Source organism: Chiloscyllium plagiosum, unplaced genomic scaffold (assembly GCF_037043375.1).
Source record: "Chiloscyllium plagiosum isolate Xiang-an unplaced genomic scaffold, Cpla_swu_hap1 HiC_scaffold_15, whole genome shotgun sequence".
NCBI lineage: Eukaryota > Metazoa > Chordata > Chondrichthyes > Orectolobiformes > Hemiscylliidae > Chiloscyllium > Chiloscyllium plagiosum.
The window spans coordinates 46,868,453-46,880,617 of NW_028270153.1; the positions used below are offsets into that span (position 1 = coordinate 46,868,453).

The following is a 12,165-nucleotide window of genomic DNA, read 5'->3' on the forward strand; positions in this document are numbered from 1 at the left end:
GGTCTTATCAGACCAGTTTACACAATTATTCAAGGTCAGGTACTATGGCTGAATAAGTAGCATGTCTACTGTAAACAACAAGCTGTGATAGGAACAGGGTCAAATTGCTGGGTGGAATAGACTTGAAAAGCCAGCTGCCACTCATTCAAAGTGCCAACTATTTGGGTTTTTAACATTGACAAGTTAACTTTCAGCATCCAAAACCAGAAATATCGTATTAAAAACAAGAAAGGTAAAGAGGTATGAATTTTCCCGATGACAGACAGCCTCTCTTGTCACTGCAATAAGGTGACGAAGACTGAGAATTGGAAATCACACATTCAAGCACAACACCTAGAATTTTTGTTGGGGGAAGTTAAATTTTGCACATATGCGTTTCATAGAGGTTACACAGCAGCTACCTCGACATGTATCTGCCGTTGGGTACTCCACGTGTGTAAAATGCACCATGTGCAAAATAGACTTGGAGCAACAGGTACAATCAATGTAGATTTTTATGGATAGCCATAAAGGTATGTCTTTGGATATGATCCTGGGACAGTTTTCGGGGACAAACTGCCCTCTGGAAGTTAAAAAAAAGTGTCCTTTTGGAGAGATCAAGGCCGGAATTTGGTAACAAATGGAGAGATTCTCCATCATTGCAAAGGTGATTAAGGGAGGTAAAAAGGCAGAAGTCCAGGCGAATGCCACTTTTGGGGGCCAGGAATGGGGATGGATTTCACATCATGCATGTGCTTTATGTGGAGGCAGCCTGCCCATATAAATCAATAGTTGACTCCGATCATGTCTAATTTTGGTGACCTAAATGTGTGCAACTTAATGTGTGTAGATTAAACCTGGTAGGAGCAGATCTAAACCTTGTGGAGTTCTTTGGTGAGGTGGGTGCCATTTTAGAGAGGCAAGGTACCCTTTTGTATATGGTCCCATGATATATCTAGTGCTGCATGACAGATATCATAAACTTCTATTATTAGAAAGCCTACCGTTTCACAGTTTAGTTGATGGCTCCCTAGTGATTATAGACTTTTTGAAGTGGGACTATGAATTCCAAAGCTTGCTTTTACGAGAGATTGTGTGTTTGAATTGTTTGTCCTTGTAAGAGAATATTTAACTGAAGGGACATAAAAGTAGAGAATGGATTTTTATGAATCAAAGATTCTTTCTTCTAAAAGTATGCAGTTAATGCTTAGAAATTGATTTTCTTTATCTCAGATCTTTGTCTGGGGTTTTCCATGGTGGATAATGCTGATTTGGCATAGTGGGTGGAAGAACAAATGGTAGTATTGGAGGCAGAGGTTAGTATCAGGGTTATTGCGGGACCTTGGGATCTGAGTGGAGGGGAATAGGTTAGTCTGGAGAGTATGAGACCATGGGTGGAGACATGAAAAGTAAGTGTCAAGCATAAGGACATGTGAAGTGTGAAGGGATATGAGGAGTGAGGGTTTAGATATGGTGCTGAAGACTAATTTTTTGGGTCACTTTCTCACACATCAGGTTTGTGACTCTGCGCTCCTAACTGGGAACAAAAATCAAACCAGAATCTTTTCTCGATCAAGCCAACACTTGACGTGTACAAAATTCCATCACTCAGTTTTAACACCCTCTGCAATAACCAAACAGAATAGAGTTTCCTATTAGACCAAGAGACAATGTGCATTCTGTCCTGGAAACCCAACAATAACTTGTGCCATGAAATGGAAATGCATTTGTCAAAGCCATAGTTTCCAAACTCTAATGAGTGAATGGATGTTTAATCAACTAAACTATAGTGCATAAAAGTAAACTGGTCAGCTTTTAACAACTATCCAGTATTTCCCTCAATTCTACATATTTTTGATTAAGCTTTAGAACATCTCCATTAGTCATTCCGGAGTGGACCTGCCAAAGGACATAACTGAGTAGTGCAGGAAAGAATGTATCAGTATTTCTCAGTCAACTCCACAAAGCATCTTCTGTACTGTGGAGAACAGTTCAGTGCAGATTCTTTGACTCCAAGAGCTGAAGCTACTCCAAGTTGAGCACTCACAACTGGAAGTAGGCAGACAGGAAATGATAGACTACAACTACCGCAACATAGCATAAGATAAACACGATTTGCATTACCTGCTTGATGGAAAAATTATGCTCTAATTTTATTAAAACTGTAACTTAAAGTGATATCTTATAAATTGTTTTCTTAAGCTGTTATAAACTATGAACTGCTCCACAAAGGAGGCAGTAGTAAAACATTTTAAGCCACACTTGTTGTTTTGCTCTTGTATTTTACTTATAATTTAAAAATCAGATAAAAGCAGCAGGAAAGATTTTGCATGTTAGCTGTTGATAGTACAGTTGACAAAATTAAAAAAGGGAAGCAATCTGGATGGAAATTCTACATGACCTTTAATTATGATGAGCAGTTAAGGACAGTGGTATTAATTAGCAATTTACCCTTCTAACAGCAGTATTCTGGAGGATTTTTCATTTAGCAAGTACTTTGAGTGGGTGCATAAGTTATTTTTGAAGCATAAATTAATTCTAGCAAACTCTGGTAAAAAAAAAAGTGCCTGTGATAAATCATGGTAAAGGCAAAGCTCAAACCATTTTCTACACAATTTGGAAGATAGAAATTCAAATAGCATCTCTGTACTTTCTCAGCAAAACAATTGGAGAAACCAAAACCAATTGCATTTTTATACAGTACATTTAACATAGACACAATGTCGCAAAGCATTTCACATAGGTATTAAAACAAAAGTGACCAAAAGCTTGTTGAAATGAATAGGGTTTTTAGGATGGTCTTAAAGCTGAGTTTGAGGTGGAAGATCTGCATAAGTCAAGACCTCAGCAATGTGAAGTCATGGATCTTGGTTCCTCATTTCATGTTTTGGCAAATATCTTTGATAAAATAAATCTTGTTTTATTTTTATTTTAAATGAAAATTTATATGGAGACCAAATTGGCCAAAAGACTCCAATCTCCTGATCTCACTAATGCCATTCTGTGAAGAGTTTCCAAGTAAGTCATTTCAGCATTACCCATTTACCAATGGCTTTAATGACTTTAATTATTTTCCTTACAGCTTTCATCAAATGTGTAGAGGCATGTTTCTGAAACCTTGACTTTAGTCACTTTAATGATTGTAACAAGGTCAGCCAGCTGGACATCAAAGAATATGAGATCTTTGATCAGGGCTGTTAATCTGGTCCAATCAGGGAGTCCTGGCTGACAGATTTTTAAAAAAAAAACAGGAGTGACAGAGATACTGACACTCCGATAGCTAACACTGAATGAGGCAGTATTAAAGTCAAGGACTGCTCATGTGTAAATAGAGTGTAATGTGGCGATGGGATACAGATCTCTAAGGAGTTATTTCGCTGACCTTACTGTGTTCACTGTTGGGAATGAGAATAAATTAAAACAAAATTCAGCAGTTTGTTTTGGACCAACTGGACCAAACTCACCAAAATTAAACATGAGGAAGTTCCATTTTAATATTTGTGCTACTCTTTCACTTTCAATTTACATATAAATATGTTGCACCAATGCAGCAGAGTGAAAATTCAGAAGAAGTGATACATGATAATAGTCTAAAAAAGTCATTAGCAAAAAATTTGTTTCACTTTATATTTTTGGTAAAGTCACATTTTTCAGGAAAAAATAAGTGATGAAGAATGGAATATTTTTCCCTCTTTTAGCATTTGAGAACTTGCATTGAGCACTCCCAAGTCAGATATTGTACTATTGATAACAATTCTCTCGATTCTAATTTCAGAAATAAATCTCCTTACTGCATCAGACTGAAATTTATTCTTTCCAATTTCCCATTAGTAGTGAAGCATGAAATTGCATAATTATTAATGAATTGATTTATGTATTTGGATGAAACATGGTTATTAACTGATCAAACAACTCAGCAGCTATGTTAACTGTACGAATTGGGACAATCACCAAAATATGTGTACAAATTCATTTAAAATTTTGCAAAACAAAACTGTATCAAGACTGATCGAAGGATCCTTGTGGTCAACAAGGTGGAAGTTTATATTTCATCAAGCACTGCTGTATTCATGTTAAAATATTCTATTTATGAGTATATACTTGAAAACAAACATATTTGTGTAATAATAATATTCTTACACTGCTTTCATGTTGTTCTCTGGAAGAAGTGGAATTTCTAAAACCTTTGTATTTCCACAGATTTTCTCATAGCTGGTGGTTGAGACTGTCTTGCCAGTGATGCGGTGGACTTGATAGAAGGCATGTGGTCTTAGTAGCCGCTCATCTGCGGTTCCAATAAATATGTGCAGGCTTAAAGGCTTATTTTCCATGTAGCCATGGAGCTGGAAAAAGACAAGATATCTTATATGTTGAACTCTCAAGATAAGGCTTATATTAAATCCTTTTAGGATGCTTCACATAAAGGTAAAGATAGGCTACCACAGCCTTCAATTGTAGGTTAATAAACACTCCTGAGTTTGTTACTGCTTTTAAAACAACAGGGGCATTTTTCAATTAGCTTATATAATCTTTATTTAAACACCAGCACAAACAGAATGTGCACACCATGTTCTTGAATGTCATAGCCTCCTTAAATTGCCAATGCGGTGCATTTAACAAAATGCTCTTAAATGCTTCAGTACACATTTTTTATGAATACAGTCACTGCTAAACTTCACAGAATGTTTGAAAGCTGCCACTGCCTTCAGACTAAAGGCATTGAAAATTATTGTCACTCTGAATTCCATTGGTGTCACATGTAAATTGCTTTCAGATACATCCAAAAGCAGACAAAATTCAGAATAATAGTGCCATCAGTCAATGAAACAAACACTTGCAATATCCTTTAAGTTATAGCAAATGTGGGCAAATATTCTGATTTGTTTTTATATGTCATTGCAATTTATTTAGGTAGCTCTTGGGCATGAGGCTCAGATTCAAATTTCAGGAATTCAGCTGCAATCCAGATGGTCAAATCATAATAGGTTATATTTCTGGAGCTACAAATTTTAATTTAGCAGACCTGAAGATATTGAGAAAATACAAAACCAATTTAAGGCTCACCTTCAGAGTATCTGCATTCTGCTGTAATGGACGTTAGGTCAACCTTGCTCATTTTGTGTGCCACGGTTGGAGGATTTGAGCAATAGGGAGAGGCTGAATAGGCTGGGGATGTTTTACCTGGAGCGTTGGAAGCTGAGGGATGACCTTATAGAAGTTTATAAAATCATGAGGGGCATGGATAGGATAAATAGACAAGGTCTTTTCCCTGGGGTGGGGGAGTCCAGAACTAGAGGGCATAGGCGTCGAGTGAAAGAGGGACAATTTAAAAGGGACCTAAGGAGCAACATTTTCACACAGAGGGTGGTGCGTGTATGGGATGAGCTGTCAGAGGAAGTGGTGGAGGCTGGTACAATTACAACATTTAAAAAGCATCTGGATGGGTACATAAATAGGAAGGGTTTAGAGGGATATTGGCCAAATACTGACAAATGCGACTAACTTAATTTAGGATATCTGGTCGGCATGGACGTGTTGGACTGAAAGATCTGTTTCCTTGCTGGGCATGTCTATGACTCTAAGAACATCACAAACGTACAGGCCATTCTGCCCATCACACTTGCATCAATGGATTGTTTCTCAAGTGCCACAACAATCAATCCATTCTATCTCTTGTATACCATATCCTTGAAGCATCTAGTAAACTGTCTTTCAAAATAAGTTAGCAACTTTGTTTAAACAACAATTTGTAGCAAATTCTAATTAATCTCTAAGCAGTCTCTTTTTCCAATTCACCTATTCCTTTTTAACCTATTGTTATAACATCTAAAATACTCAGACTCTGCTATTTATTCAACAGTTGTTCTTTTAATCCTTTCTCATATCTAGGAATATAAAAACAAAGAAGAGCTGGAAGCTATTCAGCCCATTCAGCCTACTCCACTGTTCAATATGATCATGGCTGAACAAATACTTCAATGTCTTTTATTTACACTACCTCCATAATCCTTTATATCATTCATAATCAAAAATGAATTAATATCTGCATTAACTATACTGGAGCTATGGAGACCATAAAAGGACACAGTATTTCACAAGTCTCTATGAGTACCGCACAATTGAAGCAAAATTTCATGACTCCTGTACTTCAGTCCTCCTGCAATAAAGGCTAAAATTTCCTTTGCCTTTTTAATAGCTTACTGCACTTCCATGTTAGCCTTTGGTGGCTGGTTAATAAGGAGACCCATGTCCCTTTGCACATCTTTTCAAATCGTGCACATCTTTTCTTCCTACCAGTGTCGATAACATCACATTTTTCCACCTTATATTCAATCTGCCATGTTCTTGCACAATCACTAAAGCTGTTAAATCCTCCTGAAAATGTTTTACATCTTCCTCATAACACAAAGTCAATAGAGTCATTGAGTTGTACAGCATGGAAACAGGCTCTTTGGTCCAACTCATCATGCTGACCAGTTACCCTAAATACATCTAATCTCATTTGCCAGCATTTGTTCCATTTGCCCCTAAACACTGAGAACAAGAACTGCTGGAGATCACAGCACATCAGACAGCATCCATGGAGAGAGAGCAAGCTAACGTTTCAGGTCTAGATGACTCTTCATCAGAGTTGAAGTGAAATGTGGCAGGGACAACATTTATGCTATAGTTGGGGTTGAGGTGTGAGGGTGGAGAGGTGTGGAGTGCTGGTGGAGAAAAGATGTTGATAGTTGAGATTAAGTGATCAGAATGTGAGAATGGCAGGAACATTAGCTTGCTCTCTCTCAATGGATGCTGACCTGCCATGATCTCCAGCATTTCTTGTTTTCAGTAAAGATGGCTGTAATTTGCTCCTTCTAAACTCTTCCTATCTGCACACTCATCCAGATCTAATTGTACCAGCCTCCACCACTTCCTCTGGTAGCTCATTCCATTCACACACCACCCTCTGTGTGAAAATGTTGCCCCTTAGGTCCCTTTTTATATCTTTTGCCTCTCACCTTAAACCTATGCCCTCTCCAGGGGAACCACCCCAGGGGAAAGACTTTGCCTATTAACCCTATCCATGCCTCATGATTCTATAAACCTCTACAATGACACCCCTCAGTCTCTGATGCTCCAGGGATACCAACTCCAACCTATTCAACCTCTCCCTATAGCTCAAACCCTGCAACTCTGACAACATTCTTATAAATCTTTTCTGAACCCTTTCAAGTTTCACTACATCTTTCCTACAGCAGGGAGACCAGAATTGCACACAATATTCCAGAAGTGTCCTCACCAATGTCCTGTACAGCTGCAATATGACCTCCCAACTCTGATACTCAATGTGTTGACCAAATGTCTTCTTCGCTGTCCTGTTTACCTGGAATTCTACTTTAAAGGAGTTATGAACCTGCCTTCCAAGGTCTCTTTGTTCAGCAACACTCCCCAGGACCTTACCATTAAGTGTATTAGTCCTGCCCTGATTTGCCTTTCCAAAATGCAGCACTTCACATTTATCTCAATTAAACTCCATCTGCCACTCCTCAGCCCATTGGCCCAGCTGATCAAGATCCAGTTGTACTCTGAGGTGACCTTTTTCTCTGTCCACCACACCTCCAATTTTGGTGTCAGCTGCAAACTTACTAACTATACCTCCTATGTTCACATCCAGCCATTTATATGAATGACGAAAAGTAATGGACCCAGCACCGATCCTTGTGGCACAATCCTCCAGTCTGAAAAGCAACTCTCCTCGACCATCCTCTGTTTTTTACCTTTGTGTCAGTTCTATGTCCAAATGGCTAGTTCTCCCTCTATTCCATGTGATCTAACCTTTTTGAATGCTTCACTGAAGTCCATGTAGATCCTGCCCACTGCTCTGCCCTCATCAATCCTCTTCGTCATTTTTTCAAAAAGCTCAATCATTGTTCCTGCTTAGATTTGTATCACTTGCAAATTTGGAAATATTACATTTATTCCTCATGTCAAACCCATTGATACATAGTGAACAGATAGTACCCAAGTCCTGATCCTATGGTACCCCATTAGTTACAGTCTGCCAACATGAGAATGATCAGTGTATTTCTTCTTTCTGATTTCCTTCTATTTGCCAGTCCTTAATCCATGCCAGTACATTATCTCCAAACCATTTGTTTTAATTTTGCAAAGCAACCTTCTGAAAATCCAAATATACTACATCCATTGTCTCCTTTATATCAGTTTTTTCGTAACAACCTCATAAATCTCCTAGTCTATCAAATGCAAGTTTCCATTCACAAACTCATGCTTACCATGACCAATCAGATTATCAAAATGTTAATTTATCATATCCTTAATGATAGATTCTGATATTTTCCATGCTACTAATGTAAGACTATCAGGTCTGTAGTTCCTTTTGTCCTCTTTTGTTCCTTTTTAAACAGTAGGGTTTCATTTGCAAGTTTCCAATCTGCAATAATCATTCCAGAATCTGTGGAATCTTGAAATATGATTACCAATGCATCAATTTTCCCTATGGCCATTTTCTTCAGCACTTTTGGATGTAGACTATCAGGTTCTGGGGATATAAGAACTTACAGCAACATTAATTTCTCCAGTTCAATTTTCTTACTAATACGAGTCACTAAATTTCTTAAACCTTCCTCAGTAAAACATGACACAAAATACTTACTTGGATTCTTTGCCATTTTTTATTCCCCATTATAAATTCTCCTGACTCTACTTTTAATCCACATTCATCTTTGTGAAACATCCCCATTTAATATACCAGTAGAAGCTTTTACAGACCAGTTTTATGTTTTTGCTCAATTTGTACTTTATTTTTCCTTTTCTTATCAGTTTCTTTGTCCTCCAGCTTGTGCAGGTCGCACCAGCCCTAGACGTGGTCCCAATGCTTCAAATATCTGATGTCATCACTCCTGTACCAATTCTCCAACCACATAGTCAATCAACTCATCCTTTTTGTTCTCATGTTGACGAGCAATGGCACAGACAGCAATTCTGAGACTGCTACACCTGAGGTGCTGTTTTTAATTTCCTTCCGAATTCATGAATTCCACTTTCTGAATGTTATTGATCTTCCTACTTATATCATTAGTATCAGTGCGGACCTTGACTTCTGACTGATCTCCCAAACCTTGAAGCCATCCAAGACACTCTTAAATCTCACACCAGGAAGGTAATTAATAATCCTGGAATCACATTTCATGCTATAGAAATGTACGTCTGATTCTGGAATTGCCTATTACTTTTGCCTTTTCATTATTCTTCTATCTCCCATCCCTTCCCCTAAATCTCTTGTAGCTGAGATGGACCTGATGGTTATTACTGATAAGCTGATCTCAATTAAACTCCATCTGCCACTCCTCAGCCCATTGGCCCAGCTGATCAAGATCCAGTTGTACTCTGAGGTGACCTTTTTCTCTGTCCACCACACCTCCAATTTTGGTGTCAGCTGCAAACTTACTAACTATACCTCCTATGTTCACATCCAGCCATTTATATGAATGACGAAAAGTAATGGACCCAGCACCGATCCTTGTGGCACAATCCTCCAGTCTGAAAAGCAACTCTCCTCGACCATCCTCTGTTTTTTACCTTTGTGTCAGTTCTATGTCCAAATGGCTAGTTCTCCCTCTATTCCATGTGATCTAACCTTTTTGAATGCTTCACTGAAGTCCATGTAGATCCTGCCCACTGCTCTGCCCTCATCAATCCTCTTCGTCATTTTTTCAAAAAGCTCAATCATTGTTCCTGCTTAGATTTGTATTAGATTTGCCAATTCTAAGTTGCTCTGAGATTGCTAGGAATGGTGGGCTCTCAATATAGCAGTTGCAGTGGCTTGCTAGATCATTAAAGCAGGCACTTTAGATTCAATCACATTGCTGCGTAAGTGAAGTCACATGTCAGCCAAGCTTGATAAAGACAGCCAGGAAATCTTACAGCATACAACAGTAGTAGATAAAAATAAATGTGGCTTTTTTGCAAATCATACACCGCACTATTAAATTATTCAGACAACACTCACATATTGCTACCAATATTCAGAAAAGCTACAGATGTAAAATTGGATTGGTATTACCTATTGGTTGGATACATTAGTTACTAGTAAGGCTCAAAATGACACTCAATCCACATGTGTGCACTTCTGCTACAAATCAGATCAACCTGTTTCTGACATGGGTAAAGGATATCTCTTGTTTGCTCTTTGCTAGAATGATATCTGGTACGATTCATAACAAAAGTGAGCACAAAAGCACTATGTGCCATTTTTGTTCCTAATCAACATCTTTAGTACTAAAACATTATACAGTATCAATCCTAATTTCATATCTATGGCATCCTGAATGTTGGTAGCAAAATGTGAATGCTGCCCGAATAATCTAATAGCATGGTTCAAACAATTTGCAAAAAACCCACATTTATTTGCATTCTGTTCCTGCCAAATGAAGCCCAAGAAATTGGAAACAACAAATTTAAGATGTTTTTAAGAACTGGGTTAAAATATCACATGCTGCATGACTCTTGACTGATTACATTGGATCATAAGGAGTTCTGCAGGAATGTGCAAAGTGAAATGAAAGATGTAGTGTTCCTTGTTTTTTCAAGTTTAAAGTCTGAATAATGTGAATACTGTTATTTCCAATGATAAGAAAATAAAGTATAAATTTTCTAAATTTAGAAGTTTAATAATCATGTCATATTAAAGCAAAATTCAATATTGTTGTTGAATCAGACCATATAGTTCTTTTGTTAACTCCTTTTTTCCAATCCTTCAATAATCTTCAAATTTAACAAAGTTAATCATCTACTGTTATTATCTACATTGGAGGTATTACTACAGGACAGAAATAACTGTGTTAGATAAATCTCTTGCAATTATATAATCTGTCTATCACAAAAGTTTCTGGGAGTTAGCACAGCTAGAGGAGGAGGATGAAGAGATGGATATACTAGAATGACAAAACAACAAAGAATACTAACCACAAGAATATTATGAAGTTGGCATCTGATCTGCAAAAGCCTATTGGATTGTCATTTGAGACTGGAACTAGTACAGTAATTCTTCAAACAATTTCTGTTGTACAGTGACTACTGATGTACTAAGCTTTCTTTGTTAAGTCATTATTTATCTAATAATGACAAGCAGTTTTAACTAAGAGTTGATATAAAACTCCCTTTTCATAACAGTCTCTTCAGCATGATTGGTTGTCATACATCTGTAGAAAGACAGTGATGTAGAATATTCTGTTCATGGTCTCTGGAAACCTAACAGTAGAATTTGTCCAACTGTAGTGTTAGGAATGAAATCCTTCTTACAATACGTACAACTGAATATTTCAATTTCTTTAGTATGCAGACATTGGTGGGCAAGTAAATTACAGCCGAGAAAGATATGTTTTTTCTGAAACAAAATTGGTGAACACTGACCTCATAATTTCCGTTGGAGGGGGGAGGCAGGTTCTTTTGATTATTCAGTTCTGAGGAGGGATCACTGGACCTGGAAGCATTAGCTCTGATTTCTCTCCATAGAAGCTGCTAGACTGCTGAGATTTTCCAGAAATTTCTATTTTTGTTTAAGATTTTGTTTGTGATGGTAAATAGGCCCTATGCTGTAACTCATTACTAGTGCCAATGTTTTTAGACATAAAAGATGTCTCACATGATTCACCCAGATTTCTCACCAAAGCCTACATGGGTCAGGGCCCTGTAAGGTTCCATTCATAGAACTGAAAGGGTAGTGCAAAATAATTTTAATTGTGGGTAACAGACATTAAAGGTTGCAACTGCATTGAAACTCTTAGTGAAATAGTTTTCTTGAAAGAATTTTAAAATTCACTTTTTCCATAAATGAAAACTCTCAAAAAATGGAAGTTGCAACAGTGAGACAGACAGCTAACATGGCTAGCAATTAAGAGCTCGTCATAAATCCAAGCAATTTGTCTGTTATCCCTCCAACCCCAAGATGAATAGAAGGCACAAGGAGAAAGGAAGGCTAGTCGACAGGGATGAGAAGGGGCAGCTGCAAATACCCCTTGATGTCCTCCCCAGGCCAGAAAAAATGGTGCTGTGGATGGGAGAGATGTCCAAAGGCTGCAATGTCTGCATTATTTCAAGGTGGACATCTACATGCAGGTTACTGGAAGCTGCAGAGTAAATCCTTGGGATGTACAGGGGTGTACAAGGTCAATTCAGAAAGAA

General features: G+C 37.7%; 1 protein-coding gene across 3 annotated transcripts in view; it reads right to left on the reverse strand.

Annotated features, from left to right (window-relative positions):
* The window catches only part of nfatc2a (nuclear factor of activated T cells 2a), a 176,463-nt gene that overhangs the window by 104,516 nt on the left and 59,782 nt on the right, over window positions 1-12,165 (reverse strand). For all 3 annotated transcript variants that reach the window (XM_087994939.1, XM_043710247.2, XM_043710246.2), the window contains exon 4: window positions 4,120-4,322. In XM_087994939.1, coding sequence (XP_087851065.1) covers window positions 4,120-4,322 — 203 coding nt within the window. The remainder of the gene's footprint in view (window positions 1-4,119; window positions 4,323-12,165) is intronic.